The 13,759-nt window shown below is 39.0% G+C and overlaps 1 protein-coding gene across 7 annotated transcripts in view; it reads right to left on the bottom strand.

The window, feature by feature from the left end:
* The window catches only part of SLC25A13 (solute carrier family 25 member 13), a 105,827-nt gene that overhangs the window by 45,401 nt on the left and 46,667 nt on the right, over nt 1-13,759 (bottom strand). For all 7 annotated transcript variants that reach the window (XM_030008925.2, XM_030008923.2, XM_030008921.2 and 4 more), the window contains 2 exons: nt 7,908-8,047; nt 1,268-1,414 (listed from right to left, as the gene is read on the bottom strand). In XM_030008925.2, coding sequence (XP_029864785.1) covers nt 1,268-1,414; nt 7,908-8,047 — 287 coding nt within the window. The remainder of the gene's footprint in view (nt 1-1,267; nt 1,415-7,907; nt 8,048-13,759) is intronic.

The raw sequence follows: 13,759 nt of genomic DNA, 5'->3' as shown, positions 1-13,759 counted from the left end.
TTGGAAATGTTTCATAAGTTGGCTTATTTCTAGTAATGAGGAAATCTACTTCTACATGTAAAATATATTACTATACAGAAAATTTCAACAAAATCAAAACATATTCTGAAAAAGGTCAACTGAAACATTTAAATTCACAGGCATTTCAAGTCATGGAAAACCAGCAGTAAGCTCTCAGGCTTGTATCAGGCAGTCAAACAAAATGGGAACAATAAAGTTCAAACAGTTATTCATTCTCAAATGAGAACCGAGCCTAAAACTTTATTTTAAAGTGGTGTTGGGTCTGCACACAGAAAAATTATTGAATCAATTCCCTATTTAAAGTATAAGATTGGTGATCAAGCAAATTTCTGAAAACAATGCATATGCTTGCCAAAATTTAATTGATCTTGAGGAATAATCAAAAATCTTATGTTTTATGAAAGAGTATATGACCCAAGAAAGCTGGTAACAAGACTGGGGAGAGAATCAAGTGAGAAAGTATCAGATCTCATTGTCAGTCCCTAAGTCTTCTGCCTATGCTTTTTACTGTATGCTTCTTCCAATATTCTGTCCAGAGTTTGCAGTTCTCATCACTTCACACATCCCCCTGGAATTCTCCCTTGCAAGTCAAAGCAGAACAGATTTCTTTAAACATGGATACGGCCAGACTTTGGATTACTTGGAAGGTGCTGTTACAAGTTCCCAAGATTAGAAACTGTGGTCAAAACCAAATGTACTTTTTTTTTTTCTTCAGTGAAACTGCAGAATTGTAATATTTAATTTGGTTTATGCACTTCACACTGAAAAAAGTGTACACTCAAGTGTAACAGTAACTATCAGTTAATATATATTGAACATCCTTGGGTGATTCCAGTTCATACACTGTCCCAGGTGCTTGGAAATTACACTCAGGAGCTTAGACCTGACATTACAAAACAAGTCCTTCAAGGATGACTTCCTAAGTCGGATGCAATGGTATTTAACATATTTGACACAGTCTACTGTGATGGAATGACTGGAAATAGTCAGGCAAACTCTATATTTGTAGGCCATTACTAAGGTCCATATACCTGCTTTGTCTTTTGTCTCAGGAGACCAGGAACATTGAGGATACATATTCTGCAATGAGGGTTAACTTTCATATATGTAGTTAATAACTGCTAGACTTAAAAACATGCATCCATAAGCTGGACTACGTGCCACATATAGTGGCTGAGGTACATAAAAAAGGAATCCCACATCTGTATCCCAGACCTTTGCCAGTCGGGATACCAGAACTACTCACAGCTACTAGACATTCTTCTACAAATGGTGTCAGCATGTGTGGCCGGATAGTGACCATAATGTCCCTGAAGTCCATAGCTGTGACTCTTCCGGCCTGAGCATTGTCTCTCTGCACAAAAGCTTGTTTTGCATGTTCTAACTGTATCTCCTGAAAACACATGAGAAAAAAAGTTAGGTTCAAAATCATCACCTTAATAGTTAGATTTTATATAATGCAATCCTACAAGATATCTCATATTTAACAAAACACGACAACATGCAATCTAATTTTCCTTGGATATTGGATGTGTAACTTTCAGGCTTTTCTATCAGTGACAAATATGGTCTCTATCATTGAGCTCAATATTTAGGACAATCATCATGACTTCTCTGCTGTCTGGACATTAGGTCATGCAATTCATTTAACTGAGAAATGGAGGACACGTATCAACACACCAGTGCAGGTAATCTCCCACTCATGGAGATTGAAGTGTTCCATGATGTGCATTATCCAGTTTATTGCATGTGTCACAGCAGGTCAAAATACCTTCTGTAAAAGTGTTTGCTACTCATTGAACGAGGACAATGCAATCATCAGAGATCTCCACGTAGACATCCACTACTCTTGAAAGCATTCCCTCAAAAAGCATCCTCATTTAAAACAAAGTTATTTGTCTACAAAAGACACCAGCAGTTTAGTTAGAACTCTTTGTATCACAACTGATTAAAGATCAATTCTCAGTATTTCAGCAGTAGTAACAGGCAGAGATCAATCACAAGCATTATCTGATGCAACCACCTGATAATCTCATTTTGTGATTCAAATGTACCCCTGAGAGAAGAGGGGAGAAAAAAGGCATTTAATTTCTCAAAACTGTATCTTTTCCTACTGTGACCTTCACCCTTTCTTCATGAATTACTGTTAGACTACTTTTTTATTTTTTTACTTTTCATTTAAAAGGAATGATCTTGCACAGACACTAACTTGATAATACATATGAACTTTTTATTCAGTTCTACAGGTTTGCCAAAACCAGAAAGACCTTTTGGTGATGTAGTTAAGACTTCCCAATCTGTATTTCTTTGCTGAATGAAGGAAAAAAATTATCATTACCATGTCCTCCCTTTAAATAAGGCTTATAAAAACTTATTCCCTAGAAATACAGTGCTTAGTCTGAATATATATTCATAATCACTTATTCAGAAAATGGAATCAGAGCAAAAGTATGTCAGCAATACTAAGCAAGTCTTGCAGTGGACCTTGACACTATCTTATTATTTCCATTATATTTGCAAATATATGCCTTAAAAGTCATACTAAGCCAAGACTCAGGCTAGTCAAGAATCACCAGCACGATGTATTTACAGTGAATATGATCTCCTGTAAGTTGATATTTATCTCACAGCAGTATTCAAGGGAATAGAGAATGAAGGGCGAAAGGCAAATTCAATCAGTGTAGCATCAGACCTGCCAGAGGCCTGCAGCTGCCACCCCTACTTCAGCCCATTCAGCTCACATCACAACCACCAATGCACGCTGCCACTCAAACCATGCTTGTCCTTTCATTTCAGCCTCCAGACATCTCCAATTTCAGTCCTAATTTCTAATTAAAACACTGCACCCTGACCTGAAAGGTATGATGAAAATCTCCTAATATATTAGGCAGAAAGAGGAAAGGGGTGGGGAAGAAAGGACTGATCAATGTTTCAACACTGTTTCACTCTCAGAATTATTCAGAAATTTCTGCTTTTGATGAGAAACACTTGTGGGGGTTATAATTTGAAGTGTTACAATTTCAGTTCTGTCACGTTTCCTTTACATTATAGCCCCCTATGTGGAGGTGTTACAATTCAGCAATAATATTCACTCTGGCTGGATGCAGCCATGTAAGCTCTTGCTTCACTACAATTGTGACTATAATTTCAACAGGAATTTGGAAGCAAGCAATTTCGGGAGATTTACGGTGGGAGGAGCACAAGAACACAAAAAAATTTTGTCAGCTTGAGGCAGGCAGCTACTCGGGAAGCAGAGAGCTCTGAAGAGAAGTTAGGTATAATAACTCTTCTATCCCTAAATACACCTGGCAGGTAGAAACGTATGAACAAATGAACACAAATGTTTGTCATTAAATGGCAGCATCACCAAAGAAAAAATAAATTGAATTTTGCAGCAGGATTACATGGGAAACTGTGAATGTTGCTTTCTTCTCCTCCTCTTGTTCAATTTGTTTTAACCACTGAAACTGCTGGCAGTGTTGTGCTGGCAGAATCCAGCACTATAATGCAGTAAAAAACCTGGACACCACTTACAGAAGTCCAATCTCTTACCATCTGTGTACACCTATCAGCAAGTTTGGAGGTACGTATACCACTGGTGGGACCTTGGCTGACAGTGACATCTCAGCCACAGAAGCAAAGCAGGGCTCACGTTCCAGAGAGGTACGTTAAGTGCATGTTTCTTGTCATCACCCAGCTAATTGCAAAAGGGCTGTTAGTACTACAGTTGAGTACAAGCCAAATCACCCCATCCTATCCTCGCTAACGTGATTCCTTTCAATCTTCTTGGTACCTGTGGAACCCACTAGACAGAAGAATTATCCCACCTGGTTAAACACATGGTCAAGGACTCAGTGCTGCCATTTGCCCATGTTCTTGTCAGCTACAAAAGAGCCACTTAGCTGTAGATAGACAGCAAGACAAAACTCTGAATAGGATGATGTCAGTCTCCTGGAGCTCCCTATTTGCACCTCCTCCTTAGTTCAGAAATGAAATGGTTTAAGCATACTGCAAATAGATAGAGAAGATTCATCCCGCCTTCTCAGAAAGGTAGGGTCTTCTTAGGCTACAGTTATTTTGAGCTGTGCTATGCATTTTCCAGTTGCACTGAGCAGAAAAAAAGCACAGGGACCTTCAGCCACATGACATTCCCAAACCATGACCGTGGCAGTGACACAGCATACAAGAACATGCAGACCATTACATGGTAACACACTTAGTCTCAAAACTAAATTTCACCTATAAAGTCTGGCACAAAAAAACCCAGACAGATGTCACTTCTTTAATCACTGTACATTGCATAACAACGTAATAAACTCCTTAAAGTGTTTAATGCAAAAGAAAGGCTATCTACTCCCTCAGTCTCCAAGCCTGAAAGTTGAGACATCTCACAGCATGACTAACTACGTTTCAAAATGAGGCTCAGTAGCTACTAGCAATTTATCAGGGAAATCTTTATGAGACATTTGTAACATTGCTTATGCTGTGTATATGCAGCTAAGATAAAAAATACCACCTTAAAAATAAACTGAAAAACAATAAAGCAAAGTTGTAGTGTTTAGAGATGCTATCTGACTTGCAATAATTTTTATTGTTTCACCTATTTCAGTCCAATATTGTTTACCTAGACAAATGAAGGTTGGAAGAAATACAATCCTCACTGCTTTGCAATACAAATTATACATTCTAAAGAATCTTCTCTGACTAGACTTTCTGTAAACTTAGATATACTTAGAAAACAAGCTTCTCCCTTGATGCTGGAAGTCCAGAATTCCCCCAGGTAGTATAAGACTTTGTGAAAAATTAATTTGCACATCATGGCAGGCACGCTGGCACCAGAATTTTCATGAAATTATTTCCTATCTAGAGATTTTACCTCAGCTTTCACTTACAGCTCATTAAAAGCTTCTTTACTTTCCACTTAGAGATTTATGTTTGGGTTCCATCCCAATGGATCTACAAGTCATCAGATACAGCACAATCCTTTCCACTGGAGTAGATCCCAGGGTTCAATTATAAAGAGTACTACTTCATCAGCTAATATGCTGGGCACAAATAAATTCCCAGACAATGTGGAAATGGATTTACCAGGCCCACATGTAAGCCTATGTTAAAATTCATCCTGCGGAATAGATTTCAAGTGCTGAGAAAGGGGCCAGTGTTGCTCTTTGTGAAGCAGACTTGCCACTTAGGTGATGATGGAACATGACCATATCCAAACATATAGATGTGATGGATATATAGTGGAGATATATGAGCTAATTTTAAGCTAGCAAAATGAGAAGCAGGGTAAAACAACACACCTTGAGCTCTGGGTTGATGCAAATAGATTGTTAACTGTATTAGAGTCAAACAGTTTGGAAGCTATACTTTTGGGAATCTCTGTTACTGTAGACAAAAAAAGTGCTGGCAGGATGTAAATATTCAGAATCCCATATAAACTCTTCTTACTTAAAGCCAGAAGAGATCCATCTTGTGCGCGGATCAAATATAATGTTATTTTCCAGATATCTTCAATTTTGCCAGAAGTGACGATTACCCCAAATGCTGCGACAGATAATGAATATGTAAAAATTTTATGTGGCATAATAGGACCCAGCGTGAATGAATTTGAATCTAGCTGGATTATTTCATTAAAAGTTGCAAATTGCATTGTACTTACAAAGCAGTACCTGAAGCGCCTCACAGAACCATCTGGTCCATGTTAAGTGCAATGTAAAGAGCATTCACACATCAGGAATGCAGAAAGGTAATTTGGTATCCACTGTGGTCTCCTGCTGTCTAAGGTCCAAGGTCTAGACATCAGACCAAGGAGACTGACTCATGCACAGGCAGAATGTCAGAAGGAAAGACTGACTACCACAGGTTACAGAGCTTAAAGGAAGACTTCTATGCCTGTGAACATTAACTCTCCAATTTGTGCTGAGAGTTGTGTGTCCAAACTTCAGTATCTGTAATACAATGCTGCAAAGCAAGAATCACCTGGGAAACCTAGGCGTTTCAAAGATTTACAGTTCTAGAAAGTGGGTAGGCAGATGTACCCAATTACTGTGACTGACTGAGCATCCTAACAAACTGTACTGATAGCAGACAGCTTCAGCAGAATCTTAGGACAATTAATTTATTTGAAAGTCCTTGCTGCCTGCAACAATGCTGAGAGCATCTTTATTGGCAGCCTTAGAACTTTTCCTGAATGCATCTCAACTCTCTAGAGGACACCCAGAATCGTCATCCTTTGTCTCCAGGTTTATGCTTTTCCTCCCTCTTTTTGTCCTATATGGATCATCACCAAAAGGGCTGCCTGGCTCATGAGGATCACTGATGCGTTCCAACACAACCTTTTACTCTGCACTGCAACTAGCTAAGATCCATTTTTGCAGAGGAGCCGGTTAAAAAAAAAAAAAAAAAAAAAAAAAGGCAGGGGCAAGACACACCAAAACCAAATACAATTCTCCCCAGAATATGATCACATCCAAGGAAAGTCCTTTCAGACAAGGAAAGAGGAACACCCCTCCACAGGATGAGAAAGCCTAGTAGTTAGGACTCATCTCCAAAGTTAGAAAACTGCTGCCTCAGCTCTTGCTTTTCCTAATTCAAGGAAAAAACATGAAAGAACCCAAAGACACAAAGAAAGAACTCAACTCTTCCAAATACCCAGCCATGAGGTTACAGGCTCTTTTAGGTCTGTGGCTCTAACCTCTCTCACCGCTACTCCTCTTTTTTGGGGGAAAAAAGTATCCTTTTTTTCATTCTTGGTTTTTCTTCAGGTTGTTCTCAGATCTCGAAACAAAGACACACATGAGGCAAACAGGACTGGTACTCTCGTAAGACTGTGATTTTAATCCACGAAAATCAGGACACATATCCAGGGCTTATTCTGTAGTTGGAAGGAGGTAGTAGAACACCAGAGCATGTAGCCAGGGGTGTTTTTTCCTAATCAAGTAACACATTTGCTTTTTTATCTAAAAGAGGTTCTAGTTCACTATTCCATCACAAAACTGGTCTATGCCTTAGCTACTTAGGAGTTACAATAGTCAATACAAAACCTAAGGGAATACAATTTAATCATGTCATACCTGACGTCCTCTTCATACAAAGTTAATTAGGCTCTGTTCTACAAAGTCAATTTGAAACATTTGTCTCAATAGCATTATCTTAATTATTCCTCATCAAAATGATACCACCTCCTACTGTGAACTAACATACTTGTGTAAACAAGAAAAAAAAGAAACCTTGCAGTCTTGAAGCAGGTTCCCATTTTAAAACTCTCTAGTGTAAATACTAATACAGGCATTAAGTATTCAGAAGGAATACAAATAAGAAACTCACGTGTTTCACCACTTCAAGGATCACTTTTCCTACTGAAGACTATTTTTAACAGTACTGCTGAAATACAGATAATCTGTTTACATTTTATTAGCACAATATTTTACTTTCTGTAACAAAGTACCCCGAAGTATGAATAGCCAAGAATTCCTTGCAAAAGAAAGGCAGTATTTTATTCTCTATATACCACAAGCAAAGCTAAATAGCCTTTCCCTATCTGAGATACTCTTAATTCAAAAAAGGTCAAAAGTAAAGAAGTGTGTGGAAAGGGCTTGCAGCAAAACATCTTTATTGGATATCAGCACTGAATTAAATACACGTTTGGTAAACATGCTGTTTACAGACAGAAGTACTTCTCAATACCAGCCTGGCAACTGGGTCCAAAACATTCATATACTATATATCAACACACTATTAAAGTCCAGCACTCTGACTGTAAAAGCCTAGACTTGGTCTATCTTTCAACTTTCCTACCAGCATGGTATTTGGCAAGTTTGCAAATACTTTGATTCTTGTATCCTTCTTATTACTCTTGACAAACTGTATTGTATTAGACCCACCAGTAAAAACTGGGTGAACTCCGCGTATGTTAGGTGTCTTTTTCTATCCTTTCCAAAATGCAGCTGTACAAACTCTGAATTCCAGTTAAAAGGAATGTGCTGATGAATCGTGGTCTGGCCAAAAACTTGCTTAGCATCCTCTGGGAAGAAAAGAAAAATGTTCATTTAATAATAAAATAAAATAAAATAAAATAACAATAGAGACAAGCATGTAAACAAATATGATATTTTCTAACAGGAAAGCAATACTGTTCATATAAATTAGTAACATATTGTAAAGCAAACCTAATTTTTCCATTTACCAAAATTATCATAAAGTTTTGAACACCCTCACAAATAGTTTCTGAACAATCTTGCTATTTGTGAAGTTTTATACTCACCGCATTTGATTAGAAGAGACCCAACTAGATATTCAAGTTTCAAAGTCAAGCAAGAAAAGATTAAAATTAAAAGACAATTTATAAAAAGATGACTAGAACTAACCAATTTTCAGCATAATCTTTTCAAGCTGCTAACAATGAAAGTTTTGTGTCACTATAATTCAGGCTTCTGTATTATTCCCAGAGTTCTCCACATTCAAACAAACAAATCAACTACAAAAATACCAGTACTTCAAGATCCACTTTTCTGTAGTTACCTTACAGAAGCAAAGACATCCAGGACAGGGGATGGGGGGTACATGGCAGGCAGGAACACAAACTTATCACCACCTCCAGCACTAAGCAGACTTTAAGCCTAAACCTCTGCTACCAGGATGGGGGCAGCATGAAATATTTGTTTGATCACACCTAAATGCAAGCTTCGTAGTTTAGTTCAGTTTAGTAGTCGTAACCAGGCAACAGTTTATACAGGCTTGGCAGACTTTTTGGTAATACATGGCATTTCTGGTGAAGAAACAACTATTTGAAATACAGCAAGTTGTACAATCAGTAAGAAGGACCATACATTGCTGGAACTGGACTGTACCTATTTTAACTAATGGCAAGAGCAACAAGATCTGAGGAAGTACTTGTCTCACATGACGGTGCCCACTTCAGTGTGACAGTCTGTCTCAGCCAAAAATATAGGGCAAAGATATCTTCCGACAAACAAGCTCAAGACCAGAGGTTCCCAACTGCTACACACCTTTCTAATTGCCATACAACTCCTCCAGCAACATCAGCCAAGAGCCAGCTCTTGTCTCCTGCTAGCTCCTGCAGGCACAGAGAGCTGGTTCCCAGGAGACACTCCCTACCCACAGGCAGGGCCAGGAGCTGGTCTCCTGCTCCCTTCATGCTTTGTAGAAGAAAGAGAAGGAGCCCAAACCCTGAGCTCCTGTCTGTGTCTGCGAGCAGCAGAGTTGGGAGCCAGTTCCCAAGTGTGGCTGGTGCCTGGGGTCAAGGAAATCAGCACAGCTTTGTGCCTGCTTGTGTGCAGAACAAGCTGGGAGCCACCTCGCCTGGGAGCCGCCTTCCAGTTCATCCCAGCGCCACAAGCAAAGGTGGGAGCCGACTCCCTGGGGCCACGAGGTCCTGTCTCCTGCGCAAGTTGAGTTCTGGCTTCTGGTTCAGCCCATGCCAGCCAGGCACAGTGGCTCTGCTGACCCAGGGAAACCCAGCCAGGGTGGAATTCCCACTTTTAGGCAAGGAAGCAGGAGAAAGTGAGAGCAGGGTGGCATGGCTGAGAGCCAGGAACATGTCAGGAAGCAACCAAGTGAATGAAGGATAAAGACATAGGAAAAAAATGGTCCCAAGGATGTAAAAGGGGCAGGTGTCCTGCTGCACAGACCCGAAAGCACTGCAGTTGGTGTTACCCAGAAGACAGCTTGTTCTAAAGCAAGGGGGTTTCACAGAGAGCAGAGATGATACTGCAGACCTCTTCCCATCCCTCAACACAGTCAGTAGTTTCATCTTTAAAAACACACCACCCACTGATCCCAGGGAATCCATGGTGAAAGAGCAAGTTGGGTTTAACTTACAAACAGAAAGACTGACCTCAGTTAACCTCAAATTCTTAAAATTCAGAACTTCAAGTCCTAATGTCCTATGAGAATTTTCTCCAAGCAATGTCAGTGCCCCCAGGACATCATTGTTCATTCACGTCTTCAAGCTCCACCACAGCCAGCTTGGATCTTGTCTGCCAGCATTCTCCAGGAGCAAAATTCTGCTCTCAAGGCAACGGGAGGGAAAGCCAATTGGTTCAGGGTGAGGTCCTGTTCCTCTATTGAAAGTCTTTTATTTAGGATGCCTCCTACTGACACAGCTCGAGGCACCTTGCCACATGTTACTGGAGATCACCTTTCTAAAGTTCCCGCTTTCTGCCAGACTTCCTTCAAAGAAGGCAACCAGCATGAAGAAGACAGCCTGTATTGCCTGCAAACAAGAGGAAATGAAGGCTGTCTCTTCCTGGTAGCGACCACTCTGCTTTTCCAGAGGAATGAAGATATTCACAGAACAGCTCCAGTATGTGTCTCTTGCACAGAAATCAGGTGCTCGTCTGCTTCCTCCTTCCCTCTCACCCCACCTCCTGAATTTCCCCAGAGCAAGACACTGATACTGTTTGGATGAGATTATGAACAAGTCACTATTTACCAAAAGCTATGCTTGGTTGCACTCCAGATTTGTCTTTGTCAGAGAAAAAAGGTGCTTTCTTACTTGATTTGAGGTAAGAAATAGGAAAAACTTAGCTAGTACAAAAGCAGTCTCAAATTCCTTTTGATGGGGCCAGGCTCCTCACAATGTTTACTTCAGCTTGTTAACATATGAAAGTTACAGAGTGTCCTCTGATTATGCCACTAATTTTATTTTAATTCATTATCATACATTAGCCATCTTGAAGTAACAATGCATCTTGCTTCCCCAACTCTGTGCCCTGTAAACCCTCCTTAGTTGGGGCCCAAAAGAAAAATTCCAGCTGAAGAAAATCAAACATCAAGAAGTGAAAAGTAATTTCAGACTAAATACAATGTTTAATTATTGGCATTATAAATGGCAAAGGAACCCACAGCAATGGAACTTAAAACCTTATCAAGCCATCTAGGAATATAGCAAGGTCTATACCCAGGGCATTTGCATTCCCTTGTCTATTTTAGAGATTAAAGGCTACACGCATGCCTCAAGTTCATGTAAGTACAAATATCCCTCTGCACAGTCTGAGCAGGAGATGCACACTTAATTTTTGCTATGACTTGGAAAACACAAACTGCTGCATTAGCGTAGGTACTTAGTACAATAGTAAGAAAACTCCCTACACTCCTTGATCTTTTCAAAGTCATACTGTACATTGACTTGGCAACTAATACCAAATGCTTTTTTGACAGAGTGCATGTTGGATTATATAGTGCAGGCAGCTGACTGCAAGATTGCCTACTGTGCTTCTACTGATTCTTTGATCAGTATCCTGTTTAACACTGCCTTTTTACACATACCCTGTATTTCCTTTTTGCAACTATTTATGGTTCACAAACTCCTATATATGCTCAGTGGACAGTGTTTTTCCTCTTTCCTCACTAGGTCTCATCACCCCATTCATCTACAATGTCACTGACTCAAGTCTCATCTGTAGTCAGATTGCCTGATTCAGACATTAAAGACCGTTCATACTCCGTGAACAAATCTTACGTGTTTTAGCCTGTGATTTAGCCATCAAAAGGTATCCAGTTATGTGCTAGAACTCACTCCAAGTTATTCTTCAGTTCTAACAGTATTATCTCCTAATCATCTAAGTCCAGTATTAAAATAAAAAATGGACAATTTTAAAATGTAGTTTTGCCTTAAACCTGCAGCTGAAGTTCCACGGCTACCCACAAGCTGCTGAACTAAACACAGTAAAACATGGAGGAGCAGCAATGTCCTTCAGTAGCCAGGAGTTATTTTGGTTGTTTAGACTTTTTTTTAAAGGAACCTGTTTCACAGAGTTACAGAATAATTTGTGATGGAAAGGACATCTGGATGTCATCTGGTCCAACCTCCTGCCAAAGAAAGTCCAACCCAGTCAGGTTGCTCAGGGCCATGGCCAGCTGAGGTTGGAGTACCTCCAACGATGGAGATTCCACAACCTCTCTGGGCAACTGTGGTTTGATCCTAAACCAATATTTAATCAAAATATCTGATAAACAGAAGCTTTTAAATCCATACTAAAACACTATTTAATTGTTTTAGTTTTAAAAAAAGCGAAATGTTCATTCTCCAGTGTCTGGAGCCGTAAGAGCACAAGATCTAAAGCTAACAAAAGATACAACCATTTCTGTGTTTGCATTGTTTGAACCAGGAGCTGTTGGAAAGCAAAATGAACAACAGGTTGAAGATTTTAAACATTCACTTTTAGAAATCCATGCTGTTGTGTCAATCTTTAAAAAAATTAAACTTCAAAACTCAATTTTAAAATAAATTGCAAAATTCTAAAACAAATAATTGTTTGTCCCTAAGCTTCCTCTAATTAAAAAATAGGTACCTTGTCATTGGTTTCTGATCACTGTTCGAAAAAGTTGTTCTATTTTCCTCCAGGTGAACTGCCTGCTGGTTTACAGTGGGGTCTTTGGTCCTTTGAGCCCTGGGGACTTTCTTCTCTCCAGTGTACTGATGTCTATGCTTAAATGTTACTGTACAAACAAGTATACTGCATTCACATTTCCATACTGTGATTAAGAGTTATAATAGAAATAAAGCATGCTTTGGAATAACTACAGGCACTCTTGACACAACAAAGACCACCAATATTCCCCAAGTGAAAACTATATATTTGGAAATTTGAAATTTTAAAAGGAAAAAACTGAAAGTCATTCTCCCACTATATTTTACATTTAAGAAAAGTCACTTGACAGAACAAGCTACTAAAGTCTTTACAGGGTACAATCCATAAATATCTGAGGTACTAAATCTGAAATTCTTTCAAACTATTTAGTTGTGCAAGTACATAAATTTTTCATGCAGTATTATCAAGTCCAATAAAGTTAATACTATCTCAATGTATAGCTAGAAAAAGATTTCATGATCATCTACAAAAAACCCACTGCCCTTACAAAATAGCTGCAACATTTTTGCAGAAAAGCTGTCATCATTGGCTCTATTTTATACAAGTTATATGTTCTATAGATTTTATATATGTTATACCTTTACATAATTAAGCAATTTGTGCATGGTATAGAAAACCTGTACCAAAACCCTAGGCCTTGAGAAAAAATGAGATTACCCTCATGATATTGGTAATAGCAACCTCTGTAAAGAACACAGGCTACCTTCTGCAAGGAGGAAAACAAAAGACAAATTTGAAAAGACATAAATTATCATAAGTTAACAAGAGTTCCACATGCACCAATAACCTTTTCAAACCCTTCTGGCAGTAACTGCTTCTATATTCATCACACTTAAGGCCCTGAAGAGGAACATACGAGCATTATAGCTATGACTTGGATTAAACGAAGTAAAATTAATGCATAGAGTGTGGAATAGATATTTTAGTATAAAGAGATAAGGTTTTTTAAACCTGAATATGCAAATCCCCATCATTCTGCTCAGACAAAAGGTGATACCTTTATAAAATCATGTTTTGTTAATGGTTAAGCACTACTGTTCATGCATTTGGAAACAGTTTCCTTTAAATGGCTGTAATATAAAAGTGCTTTTTTTCTCCCAAGGTAATTTACAATAGATCCTACACAGAAGAAAAGGCAAAGAAGGAAGTCCAGTTGGTCAAATTAAACTTCTGATGAGAGTAGCTGTTTCAACATAGTGACTAGGAAACCCCAGCACATTGCCAACCGCCAAGCAAGACCTGACCTAAAGCTCAGTGGAGATGAGAACAGAACGATTTCCACAGGCTTTAGTCCTCATTGATCATTTGAAACAACTCCACATCTTCCATAAGTTTCATGA

The sequence above is a fragment of the Aquila chrysaetos genome, chromosome 3 (genome assembly GCF_900496995.4).
Source record: "Aquila chrysaetos chrysaetos chromosome 3, bAquChr1.4, whole genome shotgun sequence".
NCBI classification, from domain to species: Eukaryota; Metazoa; Chordata; class Aves; order Accipitriformes; family Accipitridae; genus Aquila; species Aquila chrysaetos.
This window is presented reverse-complemented; position numbering and strand designations above follow the sequence as displayed.